Raw genomic sequence first — 19891 nt, forward strand, 5'->3', positions numbered from 1 at the left:
TGTTAACACAAATTAGGGGTTAATAATAATTTGGTTGTTATGTACAGTGCCTATAAAAAGTATTCACCCCTTTTTTCATGTTCTGTTTTGTTTAACAATATTGAACATTAATTTGACTTTTTTTTTGACACAGATCAACAGAAAAACTCTTTAGTGTCAAAGTGAAAACAGATCTCTACAAAGTGATCTAAATTAATTAGAAATATAAAACACAAACGAATTGATTGCATTAGTATTCACCACCCTTTAATATGATGCATTAAATCAAAGTGTTCCTTTACCTTAAACTCCTCTAATCAATTTTGATGTATTGCACAACATCCAATCCAGAAAGGCTGATTCCCTGGTGGGTTCTGCCATGATCTGCACAAAAGATTGGCACGCTCTACCTCGTTGGCAGTTAAGTATATTTCATGATTGTATACAATAATTTTTCCTTTTTGAGAGTCTGATGCGGCTAGTGTTGATGACATGGAGTTTGTGATGATTTGTCAGCAGATTTTAGAAACGGCTAATTTATATTGTTTTTATTGAAGAAATGATTGCCGAATTCCAATGAAGCAAAGGGAGTGAAGAACAAAAGAATTGCTAGTCCATTTGTAGCAGAAAGACTTAATGAAGCAGTCGAAAATATAACACTGAAAGTTCATGAGGTCAGGACTGAGCAGTCAGGAGAAATATTTAGGTACAATACAGAAATATGTTACCTGTGTGTATTGTCATGATGCAAAAGTTGCCAGAGAATTTGCAAGGGGGAAGAAGGACGAGTGATATTTGCAAACTTGACTTTTTAAAGCATCATTTAGCAAACAAAGCAATATGGATGGTGTGCAAAAGCTCTGGCAAGAAAACCCTTCATTACCCACTACAGGCCTGCTACATATGTTTTGTGAGAATACAGATGAACGAAAGCGAGAATGATCAAACGCAGAGGAGATCAAAGTTCTTGTTGACAGTGCTTTGCTAGCTGTTAAACTGAATACTCTATATATAAAATTCAGTGAGCACACGTTGTCGTCACCGGGCAAAAAATTGCACAGCAAAAGATTTTTGCACACACTGGTCATTACAAATTAGAGTGCACATTGCTTGTGGGCATTTTACAAATTGCCCCTCTTGGGATCCACTACCAACCTGATTTTTCCAATCTACCTGCACAATGAAATTCCCCATGACTACCATAACATTACCCTTTCCATGTGCATTTTCTGTCACTCATTGTAATTTGGATGTCAATATATAACTTTTATAAGGAACATTTTACCCTTGCAGCTTCTTACCTCTGTCCTCAATGATTCTACATCTTTGTCTACTTTGTCTGCCACAGAGAAAGTCATTGCAAAGGTCCTTCTCAGCCGCCTCCTGCTGAAGAGCTGTTCCCGAATCACAGTGTGGATTCTATCTATATAGAGGCACACTGGATATGACCCCAAGACAGGTTCAGCAACACGAGCACCCTTTCCTAGCCTTGTTTTCATTTCTTAAGGGCTTTTAACAATGTCAAACACGAGGAACTGCATGGTTGCACTTCCTCTCCAAAGGTTTTCCTACGGGAGCAAATGTAAAGAAACAGGATAAGTTGGAAATTGTCCAATCTTGCCTATCTTTACTCCATAGTCAAGGTCATTCCAACTTTATATTGAGCTGCAGTGACAGACAATGTTTGAGTATGCACACGTTCACAGGCTAAACTCTAAACCATTGTTGACTTATTCACTGAAGTATTCTAGAGAAAGGGCCTTGCACATAGCATCTGCAAAAATTGGGGCTCTGCTGGACAACACCACCCTTCAACAGCAGAAGTCCTTGACAAATTCTGGAAAAGGATGCATTGCCTCCTGTGCTTCAGGAGCCATCTTTCAATGAAGGCAGACACCAGTGGTGCAACAGCACAAGCTTTGACTTTCCGAGGAAAATGGCATTTGAAATTCAGGATTTCGAGAGCTGTACAAAAAAAAAGATCATGCCCCCTTGTACACTTTTGAATTGGGAAATACCCACAGCTGACTTCTCAAAGCACTAGAGAGATAGAAATATTTTCCTCTCAGCAAAACAATGAACATCAGCATTCCCTCCACAGCCCATCCCTCATTCTAAGGCTCTAATTACTCACAGCCAACTTTGATATGCAGGTCACTTTGTCTGCACACCTAGCATCACATCCCTGAAAGTGGCAGTTCTGTTCCAAGTTCTGTCACAGCAAGGGATTATCATACAGATGAAATTATTGTGTGGTTTTCTCAAAGGCTGAATAAATAAAGGGTATATTCTCACTGACACAAATCCCATGCCCGCTCAAGATGAGAAAGGGCATTCGAGATGGCACTGAGCACAGTGTACATGGATCAGGAGCACACAATTGCCCAGGATGAAGAGTGGCATGAAAATACTATGTAATGAAAAGACCCATTTTCCTGCCCCATTAAGCTCTATCTGCCCCATCAGTCTCTGGGTTCCACACTGGTCTTATCAGCCCATTCAGAACCCACAGAAATGCAGTTAAAGCAAGTCAGATTCAACCCTGCCTAAGAAAGAAGAGATAAGAAATAGTCAATGTCTCCCATGAATTACTAGTTCTATACTATTGGCTCACTTTGTGTTGAATATCCAAATTATATTACTTAAAAACTGTAAACAAAAAGATTAACTGAGTTAATTTTCCACATATGCTTTTATGACTGTCTGTGGTCTAATACCTAAATGTATTCCCAAGAAATCGTGACCTTAATGTTCAATAAAAAGATACTTTAATATGACATTTATTATAATGCTGACTCTTATGTGTTACAGTGGAGGCAACAAAGAGGATTTAATAATTTGTATGTTGCAAGCAAAGGAAACAAAATAAACAATGGCCCTCATTCAATCCAGGGAAATAAACCCAAACCAAATATTGCAGACGTAATTCAACCAACAAGTAATTGAAAGATTTATAATAATATCTGAACATGGTGATAATGTAATTTCAAATGAAATCATTTACATCTGGAAAGGATCCATTTTTAAATCAATTTCTTGGAATGATGGTCAGAAAGTAAGGAGTAGATAGCTTTTATAGATTCTTAATTTGCTCCGTAAAGAATATTCATAATAAATCCTGTCAGAAAATGGGCTAGACATTTAAAAATCTGATAACTGTGCAATGCCCTAATACTGGCAGCAGGAAAAATATAATTCAGCATCTCAATGAGTCTGTGCTCAGCTTGAACCACAGATGCCATCGTCACTTAGTGTTAGTCTGAAGAGACCACAGACCCTTAAGTTTTAAAAGTTGCTTTAAGTCCTTGTAAATGAATCAGGGAGCCAATCTGTTACCCATTAAATCTTCCATTTGTCTTGTGTTTATTAACTGACTGTCATTTGATTCTATTGCTGGATCCCAAATAGATATACTTTCTGCAATAAAAATGCTGTATTTCTTTAGCTGATTGACATAGTCCTTCAAAAAATGGGGACATAGGAGCCTTTGGGTATTGCATTAGATGCAGGCAGACATTTAATACAGCTTCAGGACATGCTGCCTACTGGAATTAATGGCTCAACTTTGACAACTGAGATGCTTTTGACAGACGTTTCCTGCATTTTGCAACCAGCGAGGGTGCTGCCATAGAAAGGCATGCTGTTAGACATCGTCTGCTACTGTAGGGCAGCAGACAGAATGGCTTCTGACTGGAGTGGTGGGTGGTAATGCATGATAAGTGCAAGCACCATGATCAGAGACTCAGTTTCCATTTCACAGTCACCATCACACCTTTCATCCCACTTGCTTGTTGCTGCCTTCAATGAGCTGCTGAACACTTGGCTGCCGGTCAGACGTGCACTGACCATCCAAGTCCACGGTAACTGCCAGTCTATAAAAGTTGACTTTCAGCAGATGAAAGTCATTGGCTACAGGCCTGCAATTGTACCTGTGAAATTGCATCATTTAATGCTTTGTACAATGAATCTTTTACATTATCACAAAAGCTCAAAGTATCATGTCTCTCATGCACCAAGCACTAATAATGTGACTGGGACATCACATATTGCTTTTGGGGCAGTGTCTTCACAAGATGGGTGACCCAGCCATTCCTAACAATGAAGCTGGAGGAATAGTTGACAGTTGCAACTGCAGAGGGGAATATGAAATTTAGAATTAAGAGTAATATTTTAATAATAATTACTTACTCCAAATATGCATATTAAAAAACTTGTATATGATATGTTGCTTACATAGCAGTAGTTTGGCCAACATAATTACTGCATGTACATGTGGTCATTATATATTTAAACATGTAAACAAACTTTTCAGTAGCCAGTGGAATCATATAGCAGAAAAATAGGTCCATCTCGCCTTTTCTGACTGTAATAGTCACATTTTCCAACATTAGACCTTCATTGCTTCTAAGCCTTTTCTATACATGTACCTGTCTAAATGCCTTTAAATATTTAATTGTATCTACCTCTGCCATCTTCTTCAACAGCTTGTTCCAGATAACTACCACTGTGAAAAAACTTGCCCCTCAAATTTCCTTTAAAGTTCCCTCCTCTCACCTAAAACCTGTTCCCTTTAGTTCAAGACTTCACGGCCCTGCAAAAAGGACCCTACCTATCCTATACTTCTCTCTCACAATTATTATTACTCTTTTAGGTTACCCATCTGCCTCCCACTTTCCAATGAGAATAAACCCCGAATCTTTATAACCTCAGTTCTCCATTCCAGGCAAAGCCCTTGAGAATCTCTTCTGCACTCTTGTTATTACTACCATATCCTTCCTGAAGTGCAGGGACCAGAATTTTACAGAAAACTCCTAATACAGCCTCATCAACGCTTTGTACAGCTGCATCATGACATCACAACTCTTGAATTCAGTGCCTCAGCCTGTGAAACAAACATACCAAATGTCTATTTAGCTACCCTATTCGCCTGTGTGACCTTTTCAGGAAGCTATAAATTTGCATCCAAAGATCTCTTCCTAAGGTCCTTGCCCATTACCAAAATTTGTCTTCCCAAAATACATTAACTCAATTGCCTGGATTAGATTCCATCTGCTGCTGTTCCGCCCAGCTGTGTGTACACACACGTACACACACACACACACACACACCATTTACTACAGACTTTCAATCAGGTAAGCACCTATCTCCAGTACTATCTCTTCCTTTCTAACACAAGCCAATTTTTGAACCTGTTTGCCATCATGCCTTGGATAACTCTGAACTTTGCCAAAGGTCTTACTAAAGTCTATGCAAACTATGTCTTCTACTCTGTTGTTATTGATTTTCTTAGTCACCTGCACAAAAAAAACAAGAGATTTGAGAGACATGATCGCCCGGCAACAAGCAAAGCCTACTCCTTTTACCAGTCCCTGCTTTTCCATATGAACATAAATCCTGTCCCTCAGAATCTTCTCCAGTAACTTCCCTACATTTGATCTAAGGCTCACAGGCCTGCAGTTTCCAAACATATCTCTACTGCCCGAGGAGCCAACATTCTCTGTCCTTCAGCCCTCTATTCCCTCATTCATCATCAAAGCAGATCAAAGTAGCAGCTTCCTCCTCCAATGCTTCCATTGATACCCTAGGATAGATTGGATCAGGCCTGGGGATTTTTCCACACTAAAACATTTCTAACATGCCTTCAGAAACCGGTGTATACTTCCTTTACCCTACTATCTTGGTATCCGCTCTCCTTGGTCAATACTATGTAGTACCTTGTTCATATCCCCTGGCTCAACAAAGACTACCTCCTTGGTTTCTAAGCAGAAGTAATATTTCCCTGGCTACTCTCTTGTTTCTAACATACTTATTATAAGTTTTAAGATCATCCTTGACAATGTTATTTTTGGCCCCTTTGTACCCTCCTAACTTCCCAAGTTCTTGCCATAACCCCTATAAACCTCAATACCAATTACTTATTCCTGAAATTGTTTCCTTCTTTTCCCGAATAAAACCTCAAATATTCTTTGTTAAATAAAATAACCATCTTTACCTTCTACACTTACAGGAGATTCTGTGAGTATCATGGCTCAGATCTAGAAATCAGTCAGTCTTGATATAATTAGGAAAAGTATTTATATCATGTTTTTAAAATTTTAAGACCAACTTCAATCCATTAAAAATAGCTTTTGTTAGTGGCAGATGGAATTGTTTACATGTCAAGCTATATAACTATATACACAATTCTAATTTGTTTCACTGCTTAATGGCGACACTGCTTGAATAACATTATGCTCACTCCACCGAGCAGCCTAATTTGAATAGAAGTTGCCAGATGTGTACCTGGTACAGGTATCATATAGGCATTATATTTTATCACAAGAATTTATTAAGAGCAGTCAACTTTGGGCAGCTTGCCCTGGTGAATATGTTCTACAATTAATTATATGTAGAAAGTATGGGCTTGGATTGAGCTTAAGGTCTTCAGTTGCAAACACAACCATCTAACTGTAAACAGAATGGTATTGTACAGATGAAGAAAGTATGCAAACTCAGAATAAACAAATCATATAATATGGTTTGCCTTAATTTGATTCAATTAATTTTAAAAGTGATGCATATGAATCTGATCCAATGATTTATATGTATATTTTTCAAACTTAGAATAAACTCTTTTTCAGGCTGGTCATCTTTGAAGCATATAAGCTGTGATTTGAGCTTTCTTCTTTGTGGATCAGACCCTTTAAAGGGCCGATGGAGAATCCAGCATAACCTAAAAATGAGGAGGAACTAGTCACTACTGTCTGCCTTCCCTACATTGCCACAGTTTCTGGATGAATCACCAGGATCCTGAAGAAATACCAGATTAATACCATCTACAAACCCGTAAGGAAGCTCAAATCACAGCTCATGTGGGTCAAAGATGACCCGGGACTCAGGGTGGCTGCTGTTCACAGGGTTCCCTGTGGATGCAGAGCAGCACATATCAGCCAGTTGACACACACAGTGGAAACCTGCATCAAGGAGCACGGGAGTTGTATGCACTTAGGTTACCCGGAGAAATCGACGGTAGCAGAACGTTACATTCTCAGCGGCCATAGGATTGACTTCAATGGCACAAAACTCCTGTGCCAAGCCAATGGCTTTTGGGACTGCCTGGTGAAGGAAGCCATTGAAATAAAACTAGAGGAAAAGTATTTTAATGAAGATGAAGTTCTCACTGTAAGTAAGAACTGGAATTTGATTGTAAACAAGGAGGTACAGTGGAAACATGATTGGACGAGGACCAACCAATCAAGAGGGACGGATGATAGGGGTATAAATACCATCAGACCAGACAAACCCAGGCATCCTGTAGGTCATCCTTGGGCAAGGTGTTAGCATCTACTTAGACCTCCAATCAGGGTCATGTGAAGCCATAGGGATAAGTGGTGGATGAGCGTATGAATAGCTGGTGCATATCACAAGTTCTATAAAACCACTGACAATCCACTGACAGGCAGACAATCCCTGAAGAATATTGAGAATTGTTGGGTCACCCTTCTTGTAAAGACACTGCCCCCAAAGAAGGCAATGGCAAACCACTTCTGTGGAAAAATTTACCGAAGAGCAATCATAGTCATAGAAAATCCATGATCGCCAGAGTCATATGACACACCACATAATGATCATGATGACAGACAGGTTAAGTGCATGCAAGCTTTGTCCCGTGAAGGTGGTCGAGACCAGAACTAGAAGTCATAGGGTTAGAGTGAAAAGTGAAATATTTAAGGGGAATCTGAGAGGCAACTTCTTCACTCAGAGGGTGATGCAAATATGGAACGAGCATCAGTGGAAGTGGTAGATGCAGGTTCAATTGTGATATTTAAGAGAATTTCGGGTAAGTACAGGGATGGGGGGGATATAGAGGGCTACAGTCTGGGAGCATGTGAATGGGGCTAAACAAGAGGGATGGGATCAGATGGGTTGCTGAGCCTTTTTCTGTGCTGTAGTTCTCTGACTCAATCAAACCCTTCCTTCCTACAAAGCACATGACCCTCCATTTTTTTTTCATCCATGTGCCAAGATGAGTCTTTTAAATGCCTCAGTTGTATCAGACACTATCACCACACCTGGCAGTATGTTCCCAGCACCCTCAACTCTCTGTGCAAAATCCTTCCTCTGCGATCTCCCCTAAACTTTCCCCCATTAACCACAAAAGGATGTCGTCCAGTATTGGCCACTGCTGCTCTTGGTAAAATACGCTGGCCTTCTACTTTCAATGTGCCTCTCATAAGCTTATATACATCTAATAAGCCACACAGGGCCAGTACTTCTGCGTAATAATTTCCTGCTCTAAACATAATAATAATAATGATAATTATTATTAAAATTAAAAAAAAAATTTCAGGGTGACTCTCTAAGCCCACTATGACTTTTTCCCTAGCTTTAAACCCCCTCTCTAATTTATTGAATTGGATGAAATAGGGTAACAAATCAGAAACGACCAAATGATTTATACATTGACTACATTTCATACATGGATGATTTGAAACTATGCATTCCTTCAACAGTAAAACTAAAGCAATTAATTCAAATAGTAGAATTTTTAAAAAAGATATAAAGATGAACTTTGAATTAGTTAAGTGAAGAACACTAAACATAAAGAAAGGTGATATACCTAGTAGAAATTAAACAGACCAGCAGGATACAGTACGACCAATGGATAAATATGAAACATGTAAGTACTTGGGATATCAACAATTAAAGATAGATCATACTGCAAGGCTTAAGAAAATCTGCCCAGCAATAGTAAGACCATGACAAAAACAATAAACACTTTCGCTGTAACCATAAGATATAGGAGTCAAATTAGGCCATCATTGCGCCATCAAATGCTCTTCAAATGATAAGCCATTCACTTGTTCAATCATTTTTGTGAACCTCCTTTGAACTGTCTCCAGTCTTAGCACATAATTTCTAAGAAAAGGGGCCCAAAATTGCTCAGAATACTCCAAGTGAGGCTTCACCAGTGCTTTATAAAGTCTCAACGTTACATCCTTGCTTTTATATTCTAGTCTTCTTGAAATGAATACTAACATTGCATTTGCCTTCCTCACCACAGAGTCAAACTGCAAATTACTCTTCAGGGAATCCTGCATAAGGATTCCCAAGTCCCTTTGCACCTCAGTTTCTTGTATTTTCTCTCCATTTAGAAAATAGTCAACCGTTTAATTTTTTGCTATCAAGCTGCATGACCATACACTTCCCGAAACTGTATTCCATCTGCCACTTATTTCCCCATTCTCCCGTAATCTAAAACCTCTGTAGCCTCAAAACTTACTCAAACCTACCTACCCCTGCACCTATCTTCATATTGTCTGCAAACCTTGCAACAAAGCCATCAATTCCAACATCCAGATCATTGACATATGTAAAAAGAATCGATCCCAACAAAGACCCCTGTGGAACACCACTAGTCACTGGCAGCTAACCAGAAAAGGCTCCCTTTAGTCGAACTTTTTGCCTCCTGCCAATCCATGCTAGAATCTTTCTTGAGATACCATGGGCTCAGTTTGTTAAGCAGTCTCATGTATGGCATCTTGTCAAAGGCCTTCTGAAAATCCAAGTACACAACATCAACCAATTCTTCACTGTTTATCCTGCTTATTGTTTCTTCAAAGAATTTCAACATATTTGTCAGTCAAAATGTTCCCTCGAGGAAGCCATGCTGACTATGGGATATTTTATCTTGTGCCTCCAAGTGCCCTAGACCTCATCCTTAATAATTGATTCCAATATCCTCCCAACCACTGAGGTCAAAGTAATTGGCCTATAGTTTCCTTTCTTCTGCCTCTCTCCCTTCTTGAAGAGTTGAGTGACGTATACAATTTTCTGGTCTTCTGGAACCTGTCTGTTATTCTTCTTCTTTCCGTCCTAGGTAGTGTTAACTTCAGTGTATTTGAGTGCACATAGTGTTTTCTAAAATCTGTCATTTCATTCCATTTTTTTGGTAAATTTTCCAGATCAGTTTTGGACCAAGATATTATACCAAAAGAATATGTTAAGGAAGATATGTGGCTAAGGAGTTGGTGTAGAAGGGAGGGTATAATATTTTTGGATCATTGGGCTCTCTTCCAGGGAATGCGGGACCTGTACAGATGGGACGTTTTGCACCGGAACTGGAGAGGAACTTAAATCCTAGTGCGAAGGTTTGTTAATGCTGCATGAAGGTGCTTAAACTGGAGTTACAGTGGGATGGGAACCAGAGTGTCAGAACAGTTAGTGGAGAGGTTGTGGAGGCAGATATTGGTAAGACCTCAGACGAAGTTAGGAATCAAAAGGTTGAGCACGGTGTGACTAGTGTCCTGAGCTGCCAGTATTTCAACGCAATAAGTATGGTAGGAAGGGCAGCTAATCGTACTGAAGATGAGGTGACTAGTTTAAACACAGAAGCAATATGCAGTGAGGAGAGGCTGTTGCCAAGACAAAATTGCAGTCAACAGGATGAGTTGGAACCTAAAAGCAGACAGAATTGAAAAGGGTGAATACAGGACTGAAGGTGTTATATTTGAATGCATGCAATATATGGAATAAAGTAGATGAATTTGTAGCACAGTTACATGTTGGCAAGCATGATGTTGTAGGAATCATGGCTGAAAGAAGATTATAGCTGTGAGCTTAATGACCAAGTATACACATTGTATCAAAAGGACAAGCAGAGTGGTGAAAGGTCTTGGGGAGAGGATGTATCCTATGGTGGGAGAGTCTAAGACCAGACAGCCTGGTTTCAGAATATAGGGGTGTCCTTGCAGAACGTAGATGAGGAGCAATTTCTTTAGCCAGTGAGTGGTGAATCAGTGAAATTCTTTGCTACAGGCAGCGATTATGCTTATGCTAACATAGCATTTATCTTCCTCTTAGACTCTACCTGCAAATTAACGTAGCAAATCTTGCACAAGGATTCCCAAGTCCCTTTGCACCTCAATTTTAGTATTTTCTCTCCATTTAGAAAATAGTCAACCTTTTTATTATGTATATTTAAGGCAAAGATTGATAGATTCTTGATTATTCAGGGCATGAATGGATATGGGGAGGTGGCAGGAGATTGGGGCTGAGAGGAAAATTGGATCTGCCATGATGAAATGACAAAGCAGACTTGATGGGACAAATGGCCTAATTCTGCTCCTATATCTTATGGACTTAAAAATTTACACAACAGTCTGATAACATACATAGTTTCATCAACGAAAACAGGATTCACCATTCCATGCGAGCATATGCAATTCTGATAAGTACATACCATTAGACTTAAATGAAAGCACAACCCAGAAAAATAAAGAAATTATCACTTTAGAAGAAAAAATTAACCAATGGAAGAGCATGACCTTCATGAAAAACATCCCCACTATCTGTCAGACTAGATGTCATCAAAGAAGCGTCGAATGCCTGGCTCAGAGTTAGAGACGTATTCCCAGAAACAGAGAGGTTCCTTGTGGCAATACAGGATCAGGTGGTTAACACAAAAAATTATTTAAAAATACATAATAAAAAGCTACCAATTCAAGTAGATAAAGCAGAAAATGCCAAGAGAAACCAGTCATTATCCAACACATTACAGGATCCTGCAGCAATTTAACTCAATCTGATTACTCACACAGGCACAATCAAGTGGTACACATCATTCACCAAAGTCCTACCTGAGAATACAAACTCATAAAAGACACCATACCTTACGATAAATACAAGCCTGGTCCAGTTTTAGAGTCAGAGTCCTACAAAGTATATTACAACCTACCCGTTATTACAGATAGGACAATCCATTATAATTGTCCAGATCTAATATTACAGGATAAATAAGCAGGAACAGTTTACTTAATAGATTTCACCATTCCAAAAACACCTAACATACAGAAATGCTAAGTGAAAAGCACCGGAAATATGCTGAATTAAGAGGAAAATTGAAAGACTATGGAACACTAACAGAGTATACATTGTCCCAATAGTAATATTTACAACTCATATCACCCCAAAAGGTTTGCACAATAGCATTAAACAATTGGGCCTACACAGCAACATTTATATAAATACCCAGAAAGCCACAACACTAAACACCATTAGAGTAGTCCAAAAGTTCCTAGCAATTGGGAAATGAGTGTGCTTGGCAATGCCCATACCTCAGGTTTTACCAGCTTGAGCTAAGAAAAAAACAAAAATACAAAAATAATAATCTAACAAGCAAGAGCCAAGTAGCACAGAGTATAAAGAACTACAAATGATTAAGACTGTTGTCAACTTGATAAATATGTCCAGGTATTGTCACGTCTTAAAATTAGTCATAAAGTGGAAATGCGGTATTTAGGAAAATCACTGGATCTAATAACTGAACGTAGCTTGGACGTGCAAACCACCAGCCATATTCATTTGGGAAAGGTGTTCAAATGGGTCTTACCCAGGGAGTTTGGACAGCTCAGCTTTAGATTCCTGACTTGTGCAGGACAAATCACTGGAGAGACCGATAAACAGTACTCATTGACGTTCTTTGAATTAGAGATGGGTAAGTGATTTGGGATTGTCATTGGAAAGGTTTGTTAATAACAAAAATGGGAAACACATGCCTGTGGACAGGATTTGTTTAAATCCTCTGAGTCAATGTTCTGTTTAGGTCATTCATTGAGAATGACCATTTGGATCAGGTATTAGAGATCAGTGGTCACCCAAGGAATAATTTCCCAAAATTACTTCTACCTTCCTTTACTTTTTTCATCCAATGAATTCAAAGATTGTAGTAAATCAAGTATAGTTTTGGACCTTAAGTACATTGATAAAGGGGTTACCAAGTTGCCAGATACTGCCATGCATTACATTTAACATCATTAATAGTTCTAATAAATGGACCCACTAAATATAAGACAGTACAAAAATATAACAACATAGAAAGGAGAAAATTATATATTGTAAATTATGCTTAGTTACCTTAAGTAAATGACAAAAATAACTGATTTTAAATGATCAAAGTCATGATAGAAGGAAATTACTTTTGGAGTATTTGGCAATAACTGTTAAATGCTTTCATTATAATGTCATATTAACTTGCTGTAAACAAAGTGAAAAGTATACAGCACATCTTAGTCTGCCTAAGTAGTAGAACTTCCACTTGTATCCCCTTGACAATTACCTCCATCATTTTACACAAAATCCCAAAGATCTCAAAATATCAACAGAAGTGGGAAGTTTCACCGAAGTTATAAATATGCAAATACTGCTACTATGTACTCTGAATTTCAGAAGTCAATCAGTATGTACATTTTAAGAAGTATAATGGACTGATTAATGAAGTTACAGAGATATGCTTACTGACAATATACTTATAGTTTGTACCAATAATAAGTTACATTGCCTAAAGGTGGTATTGCGGAAATTACTTACTCTGGACAAAATCCTATGATACTACCATATACTGTATATTTTGAAAGGAACCAAATCAATGCTTAAAAAGTGTTTCTTTACATTTTTATCTTGCAGTATCTTAGGTTTCTTCAATAATGTGTCATTTACACAATATGTAACAGCACCTTTACAGTGATTTTGTCTAAACCAAAAACATGCATCTTGATACCAAATGACCAGATGTAACAAACTATAAAATAAGTCACAGAATGTGGGTCAGTTGCAACTTTGGGAGACATGGCAACTTCAAATAGGATGGCCAGGATGCTAGTGAAAGAAAGTGCCTCGTTAATGCCTGGATGGCGACCTATCATGAAGAGAAGCTATTCAATTTACATAAATGCAAGAAACATTCTACTTTAGTCAAATTTACTTTGAACTTTTGGGAAGCATTTCTGCAAGCACAAGTTAGTTAGTATCCAATTATGTTAGGAATGATCAATAATAATTTTTATGAAACATCAACATGAAGTGGAGCCTGATAAATTATGTGATTGTTCCTGGAATAAAGAAAAAAATTATGTTACATGAATATTTTGACAACTGAAGAAAATTCTGATTAATAAATGCAGATTGAATGGCTTTAATCTTTAATCAACAGAAGTTAATCCCACATACTTATTTTATAAAAGTCTAGATGTTTTACAATATCATTTCATTTTTATTAGATCATGTCTAGAGTAGAAAAACAATTTATAAAATGATAATGGCCAGCTATGACAAATATTTACATATATTATGAATGTACATGATCCATTGTTTTGCAATTTGGTAGATACAGCTGAGCTGTACCTCTTCCTCAATGCATCCATTATGTCATTGTGAAAATATTAGTAACCTAACTTGGTGTGATGGGAAACCTAATAGAATTGCACACAGATAAAACACATAAAATAGACATGATCTAATTAATGTGTGTTGTACTCTACAGACTATTAATCAAATCAGAAATCTTTAAAAAGCTATCAAAAAAAAATTGGATCTATTTATTTTATAAGATGCCTCATGGTATATCTAAGAAACATTTTCATGCCTGCACTGTTATCACAGGATCATCACTGTTTGTGAGATCCCCCGATGGATAATTTGAGCAAAGGAATGCCAGGAAAAGAAACAAAAGGACAGCTCAGTGCATCTACTTTGCTTGGTTTCAGAAGAGAAATAAATATCGTCCAAGAAAGTCAACTGGAAATTGTTTTATACTACCACTTGACAAAATCTTCCAGCTAAAGACTCTACAAGCCTAGGGTGTATTCTATTAACTTAGATAGACTGGCAGATGAATTCAAAGACAAAAAATAAAGAGAGAATATAGTAAAAGAAAGAAAAATTGTAACTATACTGTAAATTCACTGCTTCTGAACATTTTTGCTTGTTTTCACTTAATGCATCTTTCATATTCATAATCACTGAATACAAATAAAAAGCTTGGCATGGAGTGGAGAACTCATCATTTGTCACTCACGTGAGATATACAAAAGTGTCCAATAGTTAATACAAGGCAAGTTTTCTATTTGATATCAGAACCAACTAAATCTTCCAATTGTGTTCAGTTGCTAACTTTCCTCTTCAGATTGCACACTTATAATGTATCTGCAGCCAAAGAAATGGGAACAGCCCATGTGTCCAAGGTACCACCAGGATCTCCATGGTTAGGAATCACATGCTGTCTCTGCTGCCATGGTTACTACTTCTCTTTCTCCCTCTTCCCATAAGTATCAAGCCACCACTTATAAACAGTGTGCTCAGTATGAAATGAGTGGAGAATGAACCACTCCACAAAGAGTACACTTTGTAAAGTGCTGATGTTGTGCTGTCATCCCAAAATTGCCTTTACAACACCTATAATACTTTAGAAAATCTGGTGACCTATTTATTTTGCTACTGTTTCTGAAAAGCAACTTACTTAAGTTACTTTCAGTATTGTCCACAATGTGAACAGATTTCAGATTTGAACCATCTAATGTTACAGGTATATTGAACCTTTAAAGATGACATTTAAAATGGCATTGATACACCAGACTAGCTTCTCAAAGGTTTAACTTTAACTTGTACTATTAATTCAATTCTAGTTTTAATAGTTATTATCTGCATTTTAATTGCTTTATTAATTCATTTTGTGATTTTCTGTTAAAAGCACATTAGATAAATCATAGAATAAGCAGAACATTACTATAAACTGCAAGAAAGGTCTTTCTAAATCTTTTTATTAGTATTAGTAATATGGACAGAATACAAATGATATATTGATAAAGAAATTACCAACATACACATTCCATTACATATGAAAAAAAAACATACATAATAGTTACAATATATATGAGTTTACCAAGACCTAAGCCATAAGATATATGTATGGACATAGTAAATCTAAATATTTCATAATGTATAATATAAAGAAAACAGAAAAAGGAAAGAAAAAAACAAAAAAAAATTTTTATAATGCAAAACTAGCTAATCTAATAACTATAACTAATAAGTAAAAAAAAGAAACAAAAAAAAGAGAAGGAAAAAAAAAGGGGGCTGTTTATAATATCTCACAAAAATAAGTATTCATCAATGCCGTCACTTCCAGTCGTCTCAAAATACATAAGCTAAAAGCTGGGAAATCAAATGAACTTGGCACAGGGTCATATTACATCATATGAAAATGTTGAATAAATAGTCTCCATAACTTTTCAAATTTAATAGAAGTCTCAAAAGTACCACTTCTAATTTTTTCTAAATTTAAACATAACATAGTTTGAGAGAACCAATTAAATACAGTGGGAGGATCAATTTCTTTCCAATTCAACAATATAGATCCAACAAATATAACTTGCCGAGATTTCATTTTTTTTTAGATATTTACAGACTAGACATTTTTTAAATTCTGTACTCTCTTCAGATACTTTGGAGAGTTTATTTGAATTAGACCCTTTTCAAAAAGGGCTTATTTCAAAACTTTATAATATAATTATGAAGATACGTTCAGAGCCTCTTTATAAGACTAAAAAGGATTGGGAAAGAGAGCTTAGTTTTAGTATTTCTAGTGAGAATTGGGATAGAATTCTTCAATTAGTTAATACATCATCGTTATGTGCCAAACATTCACTAATACAATTTAAGGTCGTACATAGGGCCCATATGTCCAAGGATAAATTAGCTCGTTTTTACTCTCATATAAGTCCTATTTGTGATAGATGTCATTCTGAAATTGCGTCTTTAACTCACATGTTTTGGTCGTGTTCATTTTTGGAGAAATATTGGAAAGATATTTTTGATATTATTTCTGCGGTTTTGAATATTGATTTACAACCTCATCCTATTACCGCAATTTTTGGTTTACCAATGTTAGACTCACTGCATTTATCTTCTTCAGCCCGTCGAATGATTGCATTTCTAACTCTGATGGCTAGAAAGGTCTTAACAAGAACAATTCATGCATTGCTGTTCTCCGTTGTGAAATTGCAGAGAATTCACATCAACCTACATCACAGATAAATCAGAGATAGTATTTGCTTAGCAAACCTGACCTTTGATACATGTGTAATAAATCATAAAAACATGCTGCTTCCCTTACCCAGTGGAAAATCTATGATTTAAAAAGGCTCAGCTTGCTCCTGGCATTTTGCGCTAGTTTCCTGATGATCTTTATGAGTAAGCTCAAACTAAGTTTTATTATCAATGAAAATTACTTCCCTCATGGTGTGACAAAGACTTCAGTTTCCCTTTGCCAAGTGGACTTGTACAATGTTAGGTAAACTAGGAGCTAAATATGATACCCCAAAGTAGTCAAAGTAAGTTCAGAAAAATCAATAAAGATGTAGTGTGTATGTATAAACAAGGGAATTGCAGATAAACATACAGAAAAAAAGCCTCTTATCCACATGCTGACCAGCAGCAAACTTGCTGATATGTATGAAGCGATTATGGTGGTAACTAAAATGTCGAAGCTATTTACCTGCTTACATTTTCATGGCATTGTTCACAGGATTAACTGAAGAACTCAGAAAAGGAGCAAATGCACTTTCAAGCACTTCTGGAAAGCTGTTTCATTTACCTCTTGCAGTAAGTAACAAAAGTAACTTAAACTTTCACACCGGCCAATACATTTGATGTTATGCTGCTCACGATAAGTGGCTACTGAATGAACTGAATTAAAACTCTAGGACCTTTGTTCAATTTTATTTTGTTTAAATGTATCCTTTCCAGTCTTTGGTGCATTGGGGTAATCTACTCTTATAATTAGTCACTAATTAAATGAGAGAGAAATAAAATCAACTTAATTTATTAATTACTGTTACCACTGGTTTATTTTATAATCATTATAAATTAATGATCACTGAAATGAATTGTCTACTGATTTATTTGAAAAGATATTGGACTTTACCTGCCAACAAACATATTATGTTGCAACTCAGTTTATGATTTACTGATGGCTACATAATGGTATTTCAAAGTCATTCGAAGGTTTGGGTAACACCTTATCCAGAAATCTAGTCATGATGAATTAAGATTTGTCAATATATTGATTTGTTCAAACAAGTCACTGAATAAAATTCTGACTTAAATATTTCATTCCTTTTCATTTATTCATGGGGTTTGGGCAGTGTGGTCATGGCCTGTATTTATAGCCCATCAGTCGCTACTCTGGAGAAGGCAGTGATGACCTGACTTCTTGGAGTTCTGCAAGGTGTATGATGAAGGTTGTTGGATATGGATTTTTAGAAAACATTTTGAAGGGAGAACAGTGAATGAAGAGTGTTGTATTTCCAAGCCAGCATGGCTTGTGAGTTGGGAGGAAACCTGCAGGAGATGACGTCCCCTTGCATGCCTTGCTGCTCATGGCATTCTATGACCACAATGTTCTTTACAACAAATGGCAAACAATTAGCACTAAAGTTACAAGCCCAGGACAGGATTGGTATACATACTGAATCACCTGTTTTCTCGTGTTTTTAAATATTTCTATTGCTAATTGAACCAGACAGTTTTTAGCTAATCTCTCTAAAACACTTTTTACATTTATTATCACAGTTGTAAGAGACCAAGGGCAAGGATAAACCTTGACACATTGAATTAGACTTTTCTTTACTTCTCAATGATATTTCTCCAAACATTATTATCATCAACTATGTAAGACTCCTTTGTAGACATGAATTACCCAAGAAGCCTGGACCAGTCCAATCAAGGTCCTTCCATCCAAGCACTGAAAACTAGTATGGCAGGTCATTATATGCATGATCTGGTTTCCACACATAAAATATTTTAATATAACACTTAAAATACAAAATTTATATTATGTTTCAGCTGTATAAGCACTCCTTTACTAATCGTCACAATTCTGTTTTCTGGAGTGGTTGAAATGGGGAAAACAAAGCTCTCAATAACCACGCAGCCGTAGTCCAGACATTTCAGTTTTGCTAATAAGCAATTACATCTTTTAAAGATGGTGCTGGGTAAGTTTAAAATTGGTCAAATGTCACACTTACCGCGACTTTTGTGCGCTAAGAATTTGTATCCCAACGACCCACTTTCTTTTACTTACAAGATTATACTGGAGGAACTATCTGATAAACTAGAGTTAATCTAATCTTAATATCATTCTCGTCCAGATCCGTACAACAGTTTCAGAAGATCTAAATTGTATTTATGACTTGTAATACAATATATACAGTATTCTGGAATTACCTTGGCGGCCACCGAGGAGCTGGGTTTCTCTAAAAGGTCCCAAAGTTTCTTCCTTTTGTCCGCACAGAAGGTGTTATCAAATTCTTCTCCCTCTCTGTCCCTCATGGTCTCAGCTTCTCGCTTCAGTTCCTCGTTCATTTGTTCCTTTTTCTGGTGATACCTGGCTTGGCAACAGGACTCCAGATAAATTTCGTCTATCCCCCAGTAGTCAAGCTCCTGGCTGAAGGACAAAGCGCACATCTCTTCCATCATATGCAACTTGCCAGTACGGTAAAAATTCAAAATAGAAGTAAAAGCTCCCGGGTGACGATCAAAAAAGTACTCGTTCTCCTCCAAGTTATAATCATCACAGCTCTCCATAAGGGACTCGTGAGTATTGCAATCCCGGAGCTTGCCCAGTCGCGTCCGGGGTAACCGGTCCAAGGTTCTCCACAGTACTTCGTGTGCAAGTCCCCCAACATTGAGTTTTACCCTTCTGGAACAAGCCTTGCTCCTGATGATCTCCACGGGATCTGGAGGTAGGGAGCTTGTGGATCGAGACCCCCCTCTATTCATCCCCGTGGGCATGCTTCCAGTTTTCTTCTGCAAGGTTGGATATTATCTCACATTAACTATCCGAGCGTTGGATCTCAGTGCAAGATTTTCATCTGGCTGCTTTTACACCCATCCTCGAAGCTGGAAAAAAAGGGAGAATAAAAAAGGTATTTGGTGACAAGATCCAAATTGTTCTTCAGATTCAATTGACCTACAGAAGGAGCAAGTACATCTCTAACGTAGTGTCAGGAGGTGCGGGCGCGGCGCCTTATCCAGTAATCAGTAATAGCTCATTAATCTGCTCAAAGGACAGATTTCATTGCGAGCAGACAGTGAC

General features: G+C 37.3%; 1 protein-coding gene across 1 annotated transcript in view; it reads right to left on the bottom strand.

The window, feature by feature from the left end:
• Window positions 1-19587, bottom strand: part of kcnb1 (potassium voltage-gated channel, Shab-related subfamily, member 1) — a 316956-nt gene extending 297369 nt beyond the window's left edge. Inside the window, exon 1 of the mRNA XM_059978756.1 lies at window positions 19021-19587. Coding sequence (XP_059834739.1) covers window positions 19021-19587 — 567 coding nt within the window. The remainder of the gene's footprint in view (window positions 1-19020) is intronic.
• Between the last annotated feature and the right edge of the window lie 304 nt (window positions 19588-19891).

Source organism: Hypanus sabinus, chromosome 9, assembly GCF_030144855.1.
Source record: "Hypanus sabinus isolate sHypSab1 chromosome 9, sHypSab1.hap1, whole genome shotgun sequence".
NCBI lineage: Eukaryota > Metazoa > Chordata > Chondrichthyes > Myliobatiformes > Dasyatidae > Hypanus > Hypanus sabinus.